At 44.3% G+C, this 21,209-nt stretch overlaps 1 protein-coding gene across 4 annotated transcripts in view; it reads left to right on the forward strand.

Moving 5' to 3' along the window:
• The window catches only part of tenm3 (teneurin transmembrane protein 3), a 1,130,593-nt gene that overhangs the window by 581,038 nt on the left and 528,346 nt on the right, over window positions 1–21,209 (forward strand). For all 4 annotated transcript variants that reach the window (XM_078561809.1, XM_078561821.1, XM_078561828.1 and 1 more), the window contains one exon: window positions 7,463–7,744. In XM_078561809.1, coding sequence (XP_078417935.1) covers window positions 7,463–7,744 — 282 coding nt within the window. The remainder of the gene's footprint in view (window positions 1–7,462; window positions 7,745–21,209) is intronic.

A 21,209-nucleotide genomic window follows, 5' to 3' on the forward strand; every position in this document is an offset into this window, starting at 1 on the left:
CTTACAAATCAGCAGGCACAAGCTCGTTTGATTCAAAAGCAAAGCTGATGCTGTTTCCTGATTATGTGGGGCACCAGATCTTTATAATAGTGCTGCCCCAAGGTTGGAGTTGGCTCCAGCTGCACTGGACAGTTTGGTGAGGAGGGGGGGCCTACACGTCCTTACAAGGTAGATTATTTTCCTTGGAGTCATGGGGATCAGATGTATTTCCTCGAGATGTTTTGCACGGCCTCTGGAGTGATTCTGTGAACTGTGTTGCCCCCGCAAGCCACCCTTCCCCAACTCCACAAAGCTTCAGGACGTGGAAAAGCTAGCTGCTCTAACAAGGATAAATGCTGAATGCTGTCATTGATTTGACCGCTGGTTTTAAAGATTTTTCAATTCCATGTTACAAATGTGTAACCGAGCACGCAATTTGTGCTACTTGCTGTCAGACCCTTAACCCTTTGAGCATTGTTTTTGCATCAAAACAAAAACAAAGACTGTCTGTAAGTATGTTCCAGGGAGCCAGCAGGTGAAGAGGGTGCTGGTGGATTTTCCATTGCTCCAGGTCCTTCAAACCAGACCCAACAGTGCCACATCTTGGGCATTAGTTTACGGTCTAGACATATACTTCATTTGGTGCAGTACAAGCATTTGCAATATTGCAATGTGCCATAGTTTGTCGCCCTCTGAAACAAAGTAGAATGTCTGATATGGTATGGAACTCAGGACCCCTGTCCCTGTAACAAAAAATGTCAAACTCTTGAGCATTTGAGCAACTGTCTGAGGCTGAAGTAGACTATTTGCAGTGCTGGTGTCATATTTAATGTCAAGATGAGTTTCTGACCACATATTCCCACCATCACTAGGACTGCCCATTACCACCTCTGTAACAACACCTGACTCTGCCCCTGTCTCAGCTCTTCTGCTGGTGAAGCCCTCATTCATGACTTTGGCATCTCTAGACTTGTCTATTCCAACACACGCCTGCTCAGGCCCTCACATTCTACCCTCTGTAAATTTGAGGCTGTCCAAAACTCTGCTGCCCGTGTCTTTATTTGTGCCAAGTACTGTTCATCCATAGCCCCTGTGTTCTCTGATCCACCCTGGCTCCTGGTTAAGTTACAATTTCAAAATTCTCATCCTTGTTTCCAAATCTCCCCATGGTCTCGCCCCTGCCCGTCTCTGTAATCTTCTCCAGCCCTATAATCTTTTGAGATATCTGTGTTCCTCTAAGTTTGTGCTCCCCAATTTTAATCACACCACGGTTGGTGGCCGTACCTTAGCTGCCTGGGCCCAAAGCTCTGGAATTCCCTCCCTGCGCCTATCAACCTTGCTGTCCTCCTTTAAGATGCTCCCTTAAACCTGTGTCTTTGACTAATATCTCCTTATGCGATTCAATATCAAATTATGCTTTACTGCATTCTTGTGCTCCAACCTCAGGACATTTTATTACGTTAAAGGCTCTATACAAATACAAGTTATTGTTATTTGCAATTATTGTTTTGGTCAGTGTTCTCTTCCCCGATTTCATCCACTTCTCAAGCTGAATCTTCCACAGCTGCTGGACGCATCTTGCTGAAGAGTCATTTCTGCATTTGTGAGCCCATAGTCAGTAGACTCTTCCACCACAGAGGGCATCACAGATGAAATGAATCTGGTCCTTATCTGATGGCTGACGTTTAAGAAAGAAAATTACTTGCATTTATATAGTGCCTTTCGTGACATCAGGGCACCACAAAACACTTTACAGCCAATGAAGCACTTATTGAAGTGTCGTCACTGTTGCAGTGTAGGAAATGTGACAGCCAATTTGCACACAGCAAGATTTCACAAACAGCAATGAGATAAATGACCTAATAATCTATTTTAGTGATGTTAGTTGAGAGATAAATATTAACCAGGACACCAGGGAGCACTCCCCTTCTCTTTGAAATAGTTCTTTTACATTCACCTGAAAGGGTTTAACACCTCATCCGAAAGACAGCATCTCTAATATTGCAGCACTCTCTCAGTACTGCACTGGAGAATCAGCTAGATTTTGTGTTCAAGTGCCTGGAGTGGGACTGCAGGCACTTGAAGCCCACATCCTGTGAATGAATATAAAAAAACTTGCACCCACCACCCTACCACCAAGGAACGAGAGTGCACAATAGTCTACAGCTTCTAATCACATGTCTACTCAGGGGATCACAAAATCGCGATCAAGAGATTTTTCTCTCTGCAGCCCACAGGGACCGAGGCTAATTGCATCACCCTGGGGGCTGCCCTGGATTAAACTCAGCAGAGAGCAGGAATCAGCCCTGAGACCTTACTGCGTATCTTTCTTTTAACAGTTTTCAGAAAATCGATTTCTACTGATGTGAGTATGTGCCTATTTCACAAGTTAAGAAAATGTTTCACGTAGCTTCAGTTACCAGCCTATGCTGAGTTAGCTGATCTCAGTTGGAACTGCAGTTGGGGCTGGGGTCAGGGAGTGGTGTGGTTTACGATTAACCTTAGTGCACCTAGAATAGGGAACAAAAGGAAGAGCTTGCATGTTTCAGGGCATCCTAAAGCATTTCATAACCCATGAAATGTATTCACTGCGGTAATGTCAGGAATGTGGCAGCCAATTTGCACATAGCAAGCTCCCTTGACCATCAAAGGGAAAGGAAACTCAGCTACAGGTGCTGCTCTTGAGCACTGTCAAGTGTGTTGTGCTATAAGTTTCCATTTTACGATGTTTGATGGTGACAGAACTGCATTTAACTTTGACGTGTGTGTGGTGAATTAGCCTGCTCACTTTGGAGACTCGGGCCAAAATTTCCCGGTCGGCGAGCAGGGGGTGGGGCCCACTGACGCGTAAAATGAGGTGGGATGACGTTGGGCGGAGCTCCCGACGTCACCCCGCCCCATTTAAATGTTCAGGTGGGCGGGGGCTCAGCCGAATCAGCTGTGCCCCCGCCGACCTGTTAATGGCCTATTGAGGCCATTGACAAAGTAGTTAATGTAATTAGTGGACCTGCCCACTCAACCTTAAGGTTGGCGGGTAGGCTGGGAGCCCTGGCGGGCATTGGAAAAAGCATGAAACCTCATCCACGGGCGGGATGAGATATCATGTATGTTTATAAATTTTTAATAAAAGTGAAACTGAAAGTGATGGACATGTCCCAACTCATGTGACAGTGTCACATGAGGGGACATGTCAGGGAATTTTTTTTTCTCTCTGGTTTTAAAATTTTTTACTGTGTGGCCGATCTCCCTGAGGCAGCACTTAGCCTCAGGGAGATGAGTGCGCTCTTTCATGCGCATGCGCAAAAAAGTGCAATCTCTGTTGAGGGAATCCCCCCCCCCACCCGCACAGAGAACGCACAGCGCTTCCTTGCGGACGCCACGCTGGGCGGGCCTTAATTGGCCCGCCCACGTAAAATGGCGGCGCGCCCCCAATCAGGGACGCCAATCAGAGGCGGCCTCCACACGCCTGCTCTTGAACCTCCCCCCCCCGACGGGGGAAAATTCTGCCCCCGGATTTGAATAGCGACGACATGTCGGTGAGCTACCCAGAGAATCACCAACGACAGATAGTATACCCCAAGCAAGGGGGGTGGTGGTCAAAAAGCATACAACAAAAACTTGTATTTATATTGCTAAACTAACAGTGTTAGCTGGGGAAAGGGAAAGGATCATCATCAGATAAAATTTGACACCAAGCCAAATAAGGGGATATTAGGACAATGGACCAAAAGTGACGAAGCATCTTAAAGTAAGGAAGGGAGGTAGCAAGGAAGAAAGGCATAGGGAGGGAATTCTGGAATTCAGGGCTCAGGCATGGTCACAAATAGTGCAGCAATGCAAATCAGGAATCCGCAATTGAGGACAGAAGAGGTGGGAGAGAATTAAAGAGAAATTTCTTTTTGATGTTAAGATTTTTCGGTCCTTAAAGGGTTAGTAAAATAACCCAGAAACTGCAGCAATTTACCATAACAACTGTTGCAGAACTGCAGCAAATACAAAGGAAAAATAAAATTCAAGTTAAAAGTCTCTTCTGAGCTGGGCAGTGTCACTGTTCGAAAGCGTGACATTGCACTGGAGACTGATATTTGGCTGTTTTCTATTTGTTTCACTTCATTAGGTTTCCCAAGCAATCAGTTCAGGTATTCCTGCATTGCAAATCTGTGACAGCTGATGTTTGATTTGCAGTTAATTATAGCAGTTGATTTTCATAATTTATGAGTCTCGCTGTCAGACCCCATTTAGCATTCAAGGCTCTAGTTAATGCTGAGTGGTGTAGGGTGATATGACCAGGGCAATGAACCAATTAACAGGCAGAGTTAACATTAAGTCAGCCAAGATGCTGCTGGAATGAAGTTCTATTGAGGATTATTTCAGTGCATGAATGAGAAAGTGAACTAGAGTATAGCTATTTCCAACATTCTCATCCATTCTCTTCTCTAGCCTGCTGTTCCTACAATGCTGGTTTTCACAAAGCATCACTAAGATCAGCAATGAGAAAGATTTCATTAAATTTTCAATTCAGGAGGTTTAGAATTCAAATTCTCTCTCACTCTTAATTCCGATATTTGAATATTAAGGGGACAGACACCAGTGATCACGGAGCCCAGCCTTTTGTACCTTACTGTGCGATCAAGGAGTCAAGACGCATAAGACAGGGACTCAGACACCTGTCATTGGAGAATTATGCACAATTTGCCAGGGGCTGGGTATGTCTGCCAGGGATTCGGACACATGCTGCTAGGGACATGGTCAGATACTGTAAGAGACGCAAAGGACGTGTCCTGTCAGGAAATTCAGCACTCCTTGTCATAGGGCTGAAATCTCTGGTCGGCGAGCGGTGGGCAGGGCCCTTTTGCTGACGCGTAAAATGACATGTGGTGACGTCGGGCAGGCGTCCTGACATCACCGCACGTCATTTAGATTTTCAGTTCAGTGGGCGCGCCAAACTGTCAAAGGCTTGTTAAAAACTAATTTAAACAATTAAATGAGCTGCCGATCCAACCTTAAGGTTGGCAGGCAGGCGAAAAGTCCAGGCGGCCTTGCCATTTTTCATGGAACCTCATCCACGGGCAGGATGAGGGTTCATGAAGTGTTTAAAAATTCAGTGTCACATGAGGGGACATGTTTTAAAAGTTTTCAAATGCTTTATTTAGAAATTTTAAACTTAAACAAATTTAGCGCACTCCCGACTCAGGGAATCCACCCCCGCCGCCGCCCACACAGGGAGCGCTCAGCGCTTCCGGGTGAGTGTCACACTGGGCGGGCCTTAATTGGCCCACCCACATAAAATGCTGGCACGCACCCAATTGAGGGTACTGATTGGGTTTGCGCTCACTCCTGCCCGACCCCACACAACCCACCCAACGGGGGTCAAAATTCAGCCTGTAGACTTAGTAACGTATTACTAGGGACCCCGAGGCACACGCAATTAACATATGTACTGTCAGATTGTTCAGCACCTTCTGTCAACCTAAGGAGATATTAGGGCAGATGACCAAAAGCTTGGTCAAAGAGGTAGATTCCAAGGAGTGTCTTAAATAAAGAAAGAAAGGTGGAGAGGTTTAAGGAGGGCATTCCCAAACTTAGGGCCTGTCAACTGAAGGCACAGCTGGCAATGGTGGAGCAATTAAAATCAAGGATTCTCAAGAAGCTAGAATAGAAAAGAGTGTCGATATCTCAAGAGCCAAGAACATAAGAATTAGGAGCAGGAGTAGGCCAATTGGCTCCTTGAGCTTGCTCCGCCATTCAATACGATCATGGCTGATCTGATTGTGGCCTCAACTCCACTTTCTCGTCTGCTCCCCGTAACCTTGACTTCCTTGTCAATGAAAAATCTAACTCAGCCTTGAATATATTGAATGACCCAGCCTCCATTTCTTCCTGGGGAAGAGGTTTTCAAAGATTAACGACCCTTTGAGAGAAAAAATTTCTCCTTATCTCAGTCTTAAAAGGGAGACCCTTAGTTTTTAAACTGTGTCCATTAGTTCTGGACTCCCCCACAAGGGGAAACATCCTCTTAGCATCCACCCTGTCCAGTCCCCTGAGGATCTTATATGATTCAATAAGATTGCCTCTCATTCTTCTAAACTCCCATGGGTATATTCCCAACCAGCTCAACCTTTCCTCATAACATAACCCCTTCATCTCAGAAACCAGTTGACTGAATCTTCTCTTAACTGCTTCTAATGCATTTATAGCATTTCTTAGGTAAGAAGACCAAAACTGTTCACAGTACCCCAGATGTGGTCTCACCAAGGCCCTGTTAGGGGACCTATAAACTACTCCTACAAGTGACTCCTTATCTTTGCTATTATCTCTCCCCAAACTGATTCTGATCGTCGTCTCCCACTATTAATGTCATCGGAGGGCTATAGGACTGGAGATGATTAGACAGATAGAGAGGGGTGAGGCTGTGGAGAGATTTGAAAGCAAGAATTAGAATTCTAAAATCAAGGCATTACTTAACTGGGACTCAGTGCAGGTCAGTGAGACAGGGTTCATGGGTGAACAAAACATGGTGTGAGTTAGAACCACCGGCAGCAGGGTTCTGGATGACCTCTTGTTTACGAAGGATATAAAATGAGAAGCCAGCCAGGAGTGGGTGAAAAAAATAATTGAAACTAGCGACTTTATGCTATCAGGTAAGATTGAGTGATTCTTGCCTGAGATTCTCCCCCTGAGCAGCTACAGCATCTGGCCCACTGCATGAGGTGTTTAGACACAAAATGATTTTATTAAAGCCTGGATTCAGGCTGCTGGTTGTGCTGAAATAGAGGTAAGGACCCAGAATGGTGAAAAAAAAACATTCTTTTAAGAGGAGAAGCATTCTGTAAGCAAAACTAAAAGAGTCCTGACAAGCAGTTTCTAGTTGTTCTATCATCACTCTAATGGGCTGGAACACTATGAGGATGGAACATTTTTTTAAATGGTTAGATAGGAATCTCAGCCCTCAATCCTCTTCCCTGCTCTTTCATGACAGGTGTCGTCGCTAATGCAGTTTGGCTAAAGCCCTGAAGCATTGTTTAAGTAAGCTTAGAGGAGTTGAGACAAAGGGCCTGCTATCGGTTTTCACACCTTTCGTGCCCATCCCTATTCTCCTTCAATTGTCCCTAAACTCTTGGTAAAGCATTCTCCCAACCCCCGACTTCTTCTATACCTGTCAGCTTGTTTTTGTTTGGCACCTGAATGGAAGTGACAGGGGCTTGAGATGACAAAAGCAGGGCTGAGCTGCTATGATGTGTGTGAATGCTGTGGAATGCAGCAGACAAAAGGACAGATCTTGATCACCTCACACCATAAGCTTAACAAGACACCTCTATGTGATGCCTGACTGAGTGTGTGTGCATATGTATGTTGTGTGTGTGCCTGTGTCTGTGTGCATGCACGCATGCATGCCTGCATGCGTTATTTGTGTGTGTTTATTTGCCGTAGGAGGAGAGAAGGGGGAAAACAAAGCTCACTTCCACTATTATTCCCATGACAGGGGCAAATTTCTCCCTGAGGGAATTGGGAATCTGTGAGCCTGCCACTCGACGAGGGCTGGCGTTCTGTTCGGAGATGGGGCTCCCCCACCGAGGATACACCGTGAATGCAGGATCTGACGCCGACACAGAAAATGAAGGAGTGATGTCCCCGGAGCACGCCATGAGGCTCTGGGGCAGGGGAGTCAAATCTGGACGCAGCTCCTGCCTTTCCAGTCGTTCCAACTCCGCCCTCACACTAACCGACACGGAGCACGAAAACAACAAATCAGACAGTGAGACTGGTGAGTTCAGAAGCTTCTTTAAAATTCCAAGTACACTGGCTAGCAGTTTTCTCTCTCTCTCTTTCTCTCTCTGTCTTTCTCAACCCTCACAGGAACAAGTTTCCTTTTTCCATGGATGCCATGTCCTTGAGTACTGTCATTGCACCAGATCAATGTGGACAAGCTGTATAATGCCAGGGACCTCCATCATTATCTTGGATACATCTTTGAGATGGAGCATTGTCTAAATCGTGATTAATTTGCCTCGCAAATCCTCTGATGGCATTTCTGACAGCCTGAGCTGAGGGACCAGGAACTGCTGGGAGATTAATGAGGATTTGATGGGTTTGGTTTTAAAGTGGGGAGGGCAGGGGGTTGGGGGGGGTGGAGGGTAGAAGATAGGAAGATTTACATCCACGCATGCCACCTGCGTATTCTCAGCAGAGATGCACAGCTCACGGTGGTAAAATGATGCCCTGGGCCTTCTTCAAATGAAAGGTGTCTTTGTCTATTCGCCATCAAGGAAACTCAGCAGAAACGTGTCGATTCTTGTGAATGGATGAGTAACCACGGAGGACACTTTATTAATGATGCAGGCGGGGAGAGGATGGGGGTGATTGGAAGTTAGAGTACAAATTCATCATGTTTAAAAAGCAAAGGTAATGCATGCAATTGAAATAGTGTTCCATTAGGAGCTGAAAGCATTTTATAAGGTGTGTCTTGAGGACTGTGAGGAGCAGATGTTAGAGCAGCTTCTGGAGGTCATTGAACTGAGAACCTGCTTTGATCCGCAGCACAAAAAGCTTCATGTCTTCACCTCTGAAGGTGTTTTAATATTAGAGTGGTGCTACTAACTCCTGATGCTGGAGCCTGTGCGCAGTTGACACCAGCATCAAAGTGAACAGGCAATTTGTTTGACAGCACCGAAGCCTATCCTAGGTCTGACCTGTCACGGGGTAAGTTAAAACTCCCCTCGGCAGCCTTGTCAACCCGCTGAGCCTGTTCTTTGGCGTCAGTGTACTTACGACCTGATGCTGATGCACAGGACTTAGCTCAGCAGTCAGGTTTGAATTGACCTCACAGTGTCAGTGGAAGGAACTCGCACATTTATTGGAGCAGGGGTGCAGGGGATAGCGGGAGTGCATTGTGAGCATTGGTTGAGACCAGGACCAGGTTCACAACCCATGAGCGTGGGACATATGGTCACTCTGTGAAGGCCCATACTCACATCAAGTTCAAAACTACACCGCTAATTAAAAGGTGGAGGGGCACTTTGAGGTAAAAAGAGATTCAATGTTGTTAGATTATGATAGCACCATATTTATTGACTCCATACAAAGCCCTATTTACTCAAGGGACACCGTAGGGTAATGTACGCCATGTTGGCATCATGTTCACAGACCCTGCCTCTTGAACAATTATGGTTACAGGCTAGCTGGAATGCTATATCTCATTCAACATGGGAGGTGCTGCAAATCCAACAACTGTTTACCTGACAGATTTTTGCAGTGCCCAACACACTGATGGCATTTAGACATTCGAGACAAAGTGTACAGTCCAATGGTAGATTGTTTGACTCAGTCACTTTTGGAACCTAGATGCAGATTTGTTCAAAAGTGATGGAGTACTTACTGTGAAAGGATAAACATAGCTTGCTCTCTGTCTTGTTGTAGCAGCACTTGGTGCAGAGGGCTGCAGTCTTACACAGGGAATGCCGTGCCAAAGTTACGTATTTTCAAAGTTCAGCAGCAGCCGAGGGTATTTAGTTCAGAATCAATGTCCATAGCAGATCTGTACTTACAGACCTATGCTGCTCCACAATGACTACTCAATTTATAAGTCCTACTTTTAACCTTGGGCAAGAGGAGAGAAAGGGGCCAGTGGACTGACTCTCACCCTAAGTGCATGTGGGTTGATCCAAAGGCTGGCCAGTGAGTGCAGGAAAATGCTGGGTTATAGGCTGCAACCAGGGGCCCAAGGAAACAAATCCCATCAGCCAGGTATTTGGAGTGGGGAGTTGGGGGGCTCCAATAGGAAACTTGACTGGGAGGGGTTGGGGAGAAGCCCACAATATGCTGGTGGGGCCCAGAACAGCACATTCATTACTCCAGATTCAAACTATGAAAAGCAATATACCTTAGAAGCTGCCCACATGTCCTTCTGATGTCTGATGTCGGGCTTCCCTGACAAAGCCCACACTGGGCTAGTTGATACTGAGAGTGCATTACCAAGCCAGAATGAAGGGTAGGGCTCCCTGAATGTCCCATTATGACATGCACAGGAGGAATGGAGGGGGTTGGGGTATTTTTAAAACTCCCTTTATAATGTTGGGAATTTTTATTAACTGGGAGGAGAAATCATTACTTAAAAATCAAGGCTGGCATCAGTCAGGTATTTGGAGTGGGGAGTAAGCTCTCCAGCTTACCTTCCAGTTCAAGGGCCCTCTGACCACATTTCAGTGCCTCTGCTCATGCACCCAGCACTAGGGAATGGTGGAAAGATTTTTTTAAATCCACATGCATGTTTAAGAATTATTGGCATTCATTGGCCTGTTGTATTCGATGTCAGGTGCATGTAATTCATTTTCAGATCCACAGCTTTAATCATTTAGATATGCAATACCAATAAGTGCTCATAAAGCCAATTCTGTTGTACCGAAGATAAAAGCAAAATACTGCGGATGCTGGAACTGTTGTACCGAAGGTCGTGCTTTAGGCAAGTAAGGGATAAGCAGCTTGGCTACAGTCGTGTCTTTGGGACTTTGCTATCGCCGCCATTTGCAGTTTAGAGCAGTGTGGAAAGTGAAGAGCCTGATCTTGTCCAACAGACTTCTGTAATGGGTTTGGCCTAATTTGGAATTTTATTTAAGACTGTGTCACTCATCATGGTAGCAGAAGTCAAATCAGGTGTTTGTTCAGCGATTTTTGCTACTATTAACCCGATGTTAATGACAGGCGTACTTTATGGCTGCTGAGGCATTTCAACATTGGACCTAATATATGACCCTTGTATTTTGCTCCTCTCTGTTCCTGCTAAAATTATTCAAAAATTGATTCCTCCTCCCCTTCAGTGATCAACTTAATTTTATTTTTTTGCGGTAAACGATATTGCGGCCCTTTGCAAATCCACTTAAATACTAGTCAGATCTTTAAGAGTAGAAACCTTTCCTACGTGTGGTAGTCGCTTCAAAGGCTCCTTTCTTTCTGAAGCTTGGCTTGATCTGAACCTTGCAGGTATTTTGTCAGTTCAGGTCATTTAGTTCTGGCGTATGCAGGGGCCTTGTGCTTGGAAACAAAACCAGGGGAAGTGGTCTCTGGATTTGTGGCCTTCTGGCTGCTGACAGCAAAGGGAAACCAAAATGTTCCCACTTCTCATTCCTGTCTCACTGTTCTTGAAAGGATAAAACATGGAACCTTACAGCACAGAGTCCAGATAAAAGCAAAATACTGCAGATGCTGGAAATCTGAAACAAAAACAAAAATTGATGGAAAAACCCAGCAGGCCTGACAGCATTTGTGGAGAGGAAGACAGTGTTAATGTCTCGAGTCCACGTGACTCTTCATCAAAAAATTTTCACCCAGAGTGTGGTTGGAACCTGGAACACACTGCCTGAGGGGGAGGTTGAGGCAGGAACCCTCACAACATTTAAGACATATTTAGATGAGCACTTGAAATGCCATAGCATACGGGGCTATGGGCCAAGTGCTGGAAAATGGGATTAGAATGGGTGGGTGCTTGAAGGTTGGCGTGGACACGATGGGCTGAAGGGCCTGTTTCTGTGCTGTATAACACTATGACTCTAAAATTGACACCGAACCACATAAATCGATATTAAGACAGGTGACCAAAAGCTTGGTCAAAGAGGCAGACATGGCTTAAAAGGAGGAGAGAGAGAGTTGGGGAGGTTTAGAGGGAATTCCAGCGCTAAGGGCCAAGGCAGCTGAAGGCACAGCCTCCAATGGTGAAGTGAAGGAAATCATAGATATGCAATATACTTCAAAATAGTTTATTCCCTGTTAGGTGCCTCAGAAATCCTGAGCATGTGAGAAGCACTATAGAAATGCAAGTCTGTTCTTTCCACACAGCAATTGGCGTGGCTGGTTATTCAAATATAATGAGCCCGCTGAATCTAATAAGGCCCAGAAGCCAAATTGGATTGGGCCTCCCTTTCTGCTTCCAGGCTCTATAAGTTTTCTAACAAGTCAGTCTGAGACTGGGCCGTTCAGGGGAGGCATTTGAACCCTGGTAGTGTTATAATACTGCAGCATTTAATTTCCATCAGTTCATTAAAGATTCACATCTGCACAGCATGAACTGTGCAATGGCCACGAAGTAAGGTTGCTGACGCCTATGGAATTGTGCAGCAGTTCAATCAGCCCCTTCAGGAGATGAGCAGAGGATTTTTTTTCTTGAGAGCATTGGGTGGGGGTGTGGTGGCAGCGTTAATGAATTATTTTCTCTTCCTGATGCCACACCACATTTTCTGACAGAGAAAGCAGATAATTGCAGGATGGAAGATCAAAATGAGTAAAAATTAGGTTTATATTGAACAATCTGTTTTTCCTTCTTTGTTTCTGATGAAGATGTTTAAATGCTGAATGCTAATGATTTAATTGGGTGAACTGGGGAGGGAGTTAGTGCCCATGACAGTTAATGACAGGGTGAGGGAGTTACATCAATATTACATACAGTAGAAATGACAGAATCAATAAAGTGCCTTAGATTAATGATGGAGGCTCTAGAGATATTAGTTCAGCTCCCTTACTCAGCCAGGCTCTGTCATTGCTGCCACTTCCCTTAATATTATTAATATTCACCATTGAGACAAAAATTTCAAAGAAAATCAACAGTAGCAGGGTGGGTGGTCGAGTTTGGTTGGGAGGCAGGTGGAGAGGTGGATGGTTGAATTCCTTCCCTCTCTCCCAGTTTTTCCCTTTTGTCCCCTCCTCTCAGAATGTAGAATGAAGCAGTTTTATTTACTTGAAGGAAAGCTGTTGCTGGGGGATGTACACTACATCCTGCCATATCATGGTTCCAATCTCTGGACACTGGAGCTATGGAATTGGAGACTTAAGGTTCCACGAGTTTGGGGAGCTGCATTCGGGTCTTCAATTGAAACTCAACTGGGCCAGCCACATAAACACTGTGGCTACAAGAGCGGGTCAGGTGCTGTGAATTCTGCAGCGGGTAACTCACCTCCTGACTCCCCAAAGCCTGTTCACCATCTACAAGGCAGAGGTCAGGAGTGTGATGGAATACTCTCTACTTGCCTGGGTGAGTGCAGCTCAAATAACACTCAAGAAGCTTGGCACCATCCAGGACAAAGCAGCCCGCTTGATTGGGACCCACTCCACTACCTTAAATATTCACTCTCTCCACTACTGACGCATCGTGGCAACTGTGTGTACCATATACAAGATGCACTGCAGTAACTCACCAAAGCTCCTTCAAGAGCATCTTCCAAACCTGTGACCTCGACCAACTAGAAAGACAAGGGCAGCAAGCGCATGGGAATACCACCACCTGCAAATTCCCCTCCAAGCTACACACCATCCTTACTTGGAAATATATCGCCGTTCCTTCACTATTGCTGGGTTGAAATCCTGGCACTGTTTTCCTAACAGCACTGAGGGTGTACCTACACCACATGGACTACAGCAGTTCAAGAAGGTGGCCCGGAAGAGCAATTAGGGATGGGCACTAAATGCTGGCCTAGCCAGCAACACCCACATGCAATGAAAGAATTTTTTAAAAATTCCTTTCCTTTTGGCAGTGTGAATCGTGATGTTAACCCTCATTAGAAGTGTCGCCTGAAAGAGTGTGGTGTGATGTGTGAAAGCTGCAGATTTCCCTCCGATCACATTATCATATAATAATATCAAAAGGATGCCCTTTGACCTTCGTTCAGATAAATGCTCAGGTTTCGCTCTCACAATTTGACTAATTCCAAATTAATCAGCTACTTTACAACTTGGCCATGAAAGTTGCAGTCATTGTTTGCTGATTATATTTGAATAAAAAGCTCCCCTAATGACTGAGTGGGTGAGAAAATAACTTGCAACTTTCACAAATTCCCAACACCTTTTACAGTGAATGAGGTACTTTTGAAGTATAGCTACTCTTTTGTAATATAGGGAGGTGCAGTACCTAATTTGTACACTGTGCCCCACAAACAGCAACATGGACCTCAGTTTAACTTCTTGCCTGAAGGACAGCACCTCCTACAATGTAGTAGTCCCTCAGTATTCCACTGAAGTGACAGCATACATTATGTGCCCAAGTCTCGGGAGGGAGCATATACATCCATCCTTTGAATATCTTTAAATATTGCTGAAAAAAGAGACATATCTAAGCTTTTTGTCTTGCACTCATCAGGACCCTCACAAGAATACCAATATGATAATGTGGTTTATGAATTTCAGTGCCAGTACGATGCTAGGTATGTAGGCCATACATCCCAAACACTGGCAGATCGTATCAAGAAGCATGCCCCAGCCACTGTTCACAACGGGCAGGGTACAGGTTGTACCCAACCAACCGATGCTTGCAAAACTCAAAAACACAGTGTCCAACATTAGATGTGATTCTGCAATTGGACAACATTTGCTAAATAATCATCAGTGTGCTAAGAATTACGCTGACAACCAATTTAAGATTGTCAGCCGGGCTCACAATGTGCTACATTTGCGTGTACTGGAAGCTACATATATTAATACACAGGACGGACAGAAAGAACATGTACACACATTTTGCCTGCTTCAGGTGAACAAAATAAGTGTTAGCCATTCGCTGATGTGTTCCTCAGGGCAATGCCTTGACCAATCAGGGTGAAGCTGCCTGTTTTAAATTTCAAACAATGCTTGGCAGTTAACTGTCAGTCACCATCAGTGGTGCATTCTCTATGGCAACACCACTTGCCAACCAATCAGCACTCTTTTCACATACAGTGTAAATTGTTGGTATATATCTTGGTATTCTTGCAAGTGTCCTGATGAGTGCAAGACAAAAAGCTTAGACATGTCTCTTTTTTCAGCAATACTCAAGTTCTGTACTACCAAACAACTATCTTTAAATATCCCCATCCATATCCAAGTGGACTCCAGGTACATCATTCCATCTTTTCTGGCGGGATTTCAAGCAGCCAAAGAAGTGGTTAGGAACCCAGCAGAAAAGGTCACCAACCCACTTGCTATCCCTACCCATCTGTAAAGCCTGGCAGAGGAGTGGTGGAAATTCTGGCCTAAAACTACAATCCTGTTTGTTTGTATGTATCCCAAGCTGCTCTCTTTAACAGAACGCAGAGTTCTGATTTATCTGCCAGTGAGACAGTGGTGGTATGAACAGCCTTTACTGAATCTCAAGGTGGAAGCGGAACAATGCAATATTTAATGAATAAAAGTGCAAATAGGAAAGCACTGCCTGGGCTCTGCGGGCCCAAATTAGCAGGGCTCAGGGACCATGCTCGGGCCTCCCATCCCTTCATAAGAGCATAAGAAATAGGAACAGGAGTAGACCATTTGGCCCCTTAAGCCTGCTCCGCCATTCAATAAGATCATGGCTGATCTTCTTGTGTTTCGATTTCCACATTCCCATCTAACTCCAATAATCTTTGATTCACTTGCCTAACAAGAATCTATCTACCTCCGGCTTAAAAATATTCAATGGCCTCACTTCCACCACCTTCTGAGGCAGAGAATTACAAAGTCGTGCAACCCTCTAAGAGAAAAAAATTTCTCCTCATCTCTGCCCTAAAATGGCATCCCCTAATTTTAAAACAGTGCCCCCTCATTCTGGACTCATCCACAAGAGGAAACATCTTTTCGACGTCCACCTTGTCAAGGCCATTCAAGATCTTGTATACTTCAATCAAATCACCCCTCACTCTTCTCAACTCCAGTGGAAACAAGCTCAGTCTGTCCAACCTTTCCTCATAAAGACAACCCACTCATTCCAGGTAGCAATCAAGTAAACCTCCTTTGAACTACCTCCAATGCATTTTCATCCTTCCTTAAATAAGGAGACCAAAACTGCACACACTATTCAAGGTGCGGTCTCACCAATGCCCTGTATAACTGAAGCATAACATCCTTACTTTTATGTTCAATCCCTCTCGTAATAAAGGATAGCATTCCATTAGCCAAGATTATCTAGATGCACGCATGAAGAAATGCATCTTTGGCAAGGTACCAGAGGGATGTCTGTGGCCCGTGGAATGGAACAGCAAAGTCCACACTGGCAAAATAGAAGTAAAGGGAAAGAACAAAGAAAATGTCAGTAGCTGTGTGGTAATTATTGCCAGGACAACTTGTTTTGTTCATTACTTTTTGCGGTTGATCTGCTGCCAGTGTAGAGAGCAAACACAAATAGAACATTTACATATATATATATAAACCGTTTTAAAAATCTAATCATGCCTTTCAGACAATGGTTATGCATTTAATTCTTGTGTGTTTCTCATCAACATTTCAACTCCCTTGATTAGATTGCAATTCCATAATTGCTCCTAGGTATCCAATGCAATGGGCATTACTAAATCCCAGACATTCCTCACTCTGTCGAGAGCAGCAGTCCTGAGCGCTTAAAATGAGCAGTGGAAGCATTGTTCTGTATCTGAACGAGTTGCTGCAATGCTTTCAAGCATTTCTTACACCTGAACCTGTCATAAGAAATGCTATTTACAAGTTGCAGTCATTCTAAGCCTCTGCTCACTGTGTAGAATTAACATTGTCTGGGACTGAGTGATGTACAACAGGCATTTAGAATGCATCATAATGGGTTCAAATCAGTGTTGTTACACTGGGCCTCAATCTGTGTGCTGTCATGTCAGTGTGGTCTCTTCCACTTCGCAGTTGGATGTCTTTTGATTCCCACTCCCTTTTCCCTCAGGGCAGCCGGCTAGTGTCTGGAGGCACTGCTTGGTCTGCTGCTTTCATGGGATTGAATTGAAATTGTAAAGGATCTGCTGTGCTATCCTGCGTTGCTTGAATTTTTAAGCTAAAATCTGCCTTTAGACTTTCCTCTTCCCTGCTCCAATGCTTCTTTTCATTTTTAGAATGGGGCCCACTTGCACCCACAGGCTCCAAGCCTGCACCGTTCCAAAGGTGGCTTATCGAAAACTTGCTTAACATTTCGCTGTATTCTCCCAGACCATTGAAATTGCTCCTGCACATTGGCTGAGACTTAAGTAAAAATAAAATTCAATCTTCCTTCTCTTGGAGGAAGCCATCTGAACTGTAACTTTTTGATTTTGGAAGCATGGGTCTATTTTCCTTGGAGAAAAGAAGGCTGAGAAGAGATTTGATAGAGGTATTCAAGATCCTGAGGGGTATGGACAGGGTAGAGAGTGACAAACTGTTCCCACTCAAGAGTACATCAATAATTAGGAGGCACAGATTCAAAATAATGGGCAAAAGGAGTAGAAGTGATGCGAGGAAAAGTTTTTTCACCCAGAGGGTGGTTGGAGTCTGGAACAAACTTCCTGAGAGGGTGGTGGAGGCAGGTTCGATCGAGGTATTCAAAATGGAATTGGATGGCTATCTGAAAAGAAAGAATGTGCAAGGTTACAGGGATAAGGCGGGGGGGAGTGGGACGAGGTAGAATGCTCTTTCAGAGATCCAGTGCAGACTTGATGGGCCGAATGGCCTCCTTCTGCACTGAAAAGATTCTGAGTAACAGGTCAGACAGCGAAGCGAGGCGAGTGTCTTAACGGTTCTGCGGCGTTGCTCCACCTACTCTCCCATTAATGTTGACTGACCACTTGCATGTTTCCACCATTTTCTGATCCTTTCTCAGTTTTCTAATTATTGACTGGGTTCATTTTTTTTGCTTTTTGTTCTTAACTGTCTTCCCTTGCCTATGAATAAAATGTAAAGTGGGACTGTGAAGGGCCTCATTGTTCTTGTATTTGATGTACCTCAATCTCTTGAAAGCCCAAAACTAATCACATTCACGTGTGCCTGTTCTGCAAAAAAATGTGCCTCAATGTGTTTTATTACAGTGCTATTTCTTTGTACTTCTCTTCATATAAGGTTTCATAGTCTTGTTACATCATGAATCTAGCAACCAATCAAAAAATCTATGTCTTTTCAAAGAACATCAATGACGGGGCGTGGATTGAGGTTCTGTTTTCTAACCACTCACTATAATCAGTGTCTGACAGCATGTAATCTTGTGTGAAACCAGAGGTATTGCTGCGGTCAACGTCAGTCGTGATAGAAAAATACCTAGTTTACACAAGATAACTGATAATTTGCTGTGAGAAGCAATCTCCCTGTATTGCTTCAGTTTTGTGTGAAGTATGGGGAAGATTACAGGCATCGCTTTGGCTAATCCATGTTTCGCTACCAAAGATCTTTATGCTTCATCTTATTTATCAAATTCAAATATGCCCAGTTCTCCATTAACAGAAGAGCCTCTTTTTGGACAGAGGGAACACTTGCCTTATCTCTCGAGTGATACTTGAAGGGGGGGTTCCTTGCTTTGTCGGGATCAGAGTGTGCTGTAAATCTCTCAAAGTGATGAGGTTGCTCCTTTGATTTTGGATGGAGCTTTACTGTCCTTGATAATGGCTCCAGCACCTGTGAAATCTTTAATTAATGATTTGAGGTGGGCCAGAAGTGCTGATGCTGACATTTTATTTCCCTCAGAATGTGTAAAGAAAAAGAGAAAGGAAAGTAGATCCCCTTGCCCATGTTTTGAAAAGGGACAGAAAGTAAACATTTAAGAAAGCTCAGCCATCTTCACCCTGCCTTCTTTCATTAGAGTTTTTGATAATTACATTGCTTTGAAAATGTTAATTGCAATCTATGTTTATTGTTGCACAAATGCTCAGGTTTGAGTCTTACTCTGATATCTTCTAGCCACTTTTGTCTTGGTCTTATGACCAGGCTACATATGGTAGGGACTAGTGCCACTATAATCATAGGACAATAGGAACAGGACGAGGCCATTCAGCTCTTCAAATTCTACTATTCAGCTAGATTATGGTTGACCTGTACCTCAGCTCCACGAAACCCTTTGCTCACCCTTACCAAACAAAAATCTATCAATCTCAGCTTTGAAATTTTCAACTGACCCAGCTTCAATAGTTTTTTGTAGATTTCCATGACACTTTGTGTGAAGAAATACTCCCTGACATCATCACATCCCTGAACAAGCTGGTTCTAATTTTAAGGTAATGAACTCCTCCTCCGCACCACCTCCCCCCCACCCCCTCCTACCCCTCAGGGAAATAGTTTCTCTCCATCTCCGCCATCAACACCTTTTATCACATTCAAACAGCTCAATTAGTGTGCCCTTGTTCCCGTTAAAGCAGATAAATACTGCAGAGCTGTAATTTGGAACATAGTCACAGCCATGTGCAGTCTGGACATGCAGTGTTCCACACATCACTGTGTCCGTGCAGAGGGTCTGTATTCTGTGTGGTTGACAGACATTCCAGAATTGTTACTTTTTACCTCAGGGTGACAGTGGTGTAATGGTAATGTCTAGTAATTGGACTAGTAATTCAGAGGCCCAGGCTAATGGTCTGAGGGCACTGGTTTAAATCCCAAATTTGGCATTGAAACCTAGTCTCAGTAATGGTGGCTATCATTGATTGTTGTAAAAACCTATCTGGTTCACCGATGCCTTTTAGGAAGGAAATCTGCTGTCCTTCCCCCATTGTTATGATCAGTACCCCGAATTGTTAACTTCCCAAATAGGACCCCACTTTTGTTATGCTCCTGGATGAGGAGGAATGAGCTGGCTCCCCTTCTTTATTCAGTGCCCTCGGTTGGTCACAACAAGGTTATTGTTAAAAGGATCCCTCCCCTCATGGATACCTTCTCTCAGTCCAAATGTATTTATGTTTTAAAGGGAACTGATTTAACCAGGCTTTCTTGACTCAAAGAAAGAGTAAGTTTATTAGTTACAAAAAACCCGAGAAAAAATAATAAAAATACAACACACGTACACGCATATCAGAAGTGAGAAGTTGAGTCCAAAGATAAAATTAAAAAAGATATATGAATCAGTCTTTGGCTTGTCTGTGAGGAGTAGCTGGCAAAATGTTGCAGCCATTAAGTTGGGTGATTCCGGTAGAGCTGACTTAGGCAGTTGAACAGTTGGCTTGGAGACACTTGGTCCTGCAGGTTAGCTGAAGGAGTTGTCCTGTTTCCTTTTTGACTGTGGCTTTGCTGACTTGCCTCCAGCCAGAGAGAGAGAGAGAAAGATAGAGTTTTACCTACAAGCTGCAGGGATGTCTAGTTGCTGTTCTTCTGCTTTGACCTTCACAGCATATGCTAGCACACTAGAACTAGAGCACACCGATCAGTTTTGCAGCTGGATTTTTAACCCATTTTCTTGTGTATTCCTAGAAGGGAAAAACAAACTTGTCTTTCGCCCAGAATCTGCTTTCTTTCAACTCAGATCATGTCCATATTCTGAGACATATCTCAACAGGAGGTGGTTTCTGCTGAGGTGATAATCAGGCTCCATTTTCTCCACAACCACAGGAGATTAAAGTTCAGTCTTTTGCATTGCATTTCTTCCTTTTAAGTGTTTCTGCCTGAAGTGGGCCTTGACACCTTTTTGGTGTGAGATTCCATGTTTCTCTGGACTAGTTGGTCAAGTATAATCTGCATAGGAATTTTCCAGAAGGTGGTTACTTTACATTCTCAGCCAGCTTTTGATTGTGTGTCTTTTTAAAAAAAAAACACCTCTTCCTTAAAAAAGTTCAATATGCCCGTAAGTAATTGGGACTGTGATTTGCTGTCATGACAGACTCCAGACCCACAGCCATGTGGTTGACTCTCAACTGCCCTCTGAAATGGCCTAGCAAGGCACTCAGTTCAAGGGCAATTAGGGCCTTTCCAGTGATGCCCACAATAAAGAGAAAAAAAAACACAAGTGCCGGGCAATGAACTTCTCCAACAAGAGATTATCTTACCATCTCTCCTTGATATTCAATGGCATTACCATCGCAGAATCCCCCACGATCAACATCCAGGGGGTTACCATTTACCAGAAACTGAACTGGACCATCCACACAAATATTCTCAAATGCCACATAAATGCTCTCCAAGGGCAATTCTGGATGGCCAATAAATGCTGGCCCTGACAGTGACACCCACATCCCATGAAAGAATAAAGAAAAAAACTAACGTGTTGAACTCCCCTGATGCCATAACTGCATCATAATTTATTGGATTGAGCAATGAAGGTTCAGGAGCCTCCATTCCTTGGTTTCTGATGCTGCATGAGTTGATCTCATCCAACTGGCAGTAAAGATGTTACAATTATCTCTGTTGCTCCAGTATAGCAAAAGGCAGAAATGTCCAAGCTTCCCTCTGCTATTACTGTTCTTTATAGCTTGCGGCAATTGCCCCATTGTAACGAGGCTTATTAAAGACGGTTCCTTACGGTCAAGTAGCCCATGAGGCACTGTCAGAGCTCTGCAAAAAGTAAGTCACTTGGGCAAGGCAATGGGGAGGTGTTTCTGGCTTAA

Source organism: Cetorhinus maximus, chromosome 2 (assembly GCF_964194155.1).
Source record: "Cetorhinus maximus chromosome 2, sCetMax3.hap1.1, whole genome shotgun sequence".
NCBI lineage: Eukaryota > Metazoa > Chordata > Chondrichthyes > Lamniformes > Cetorhinidae > Cetorhinus > Cetorhinus maximus.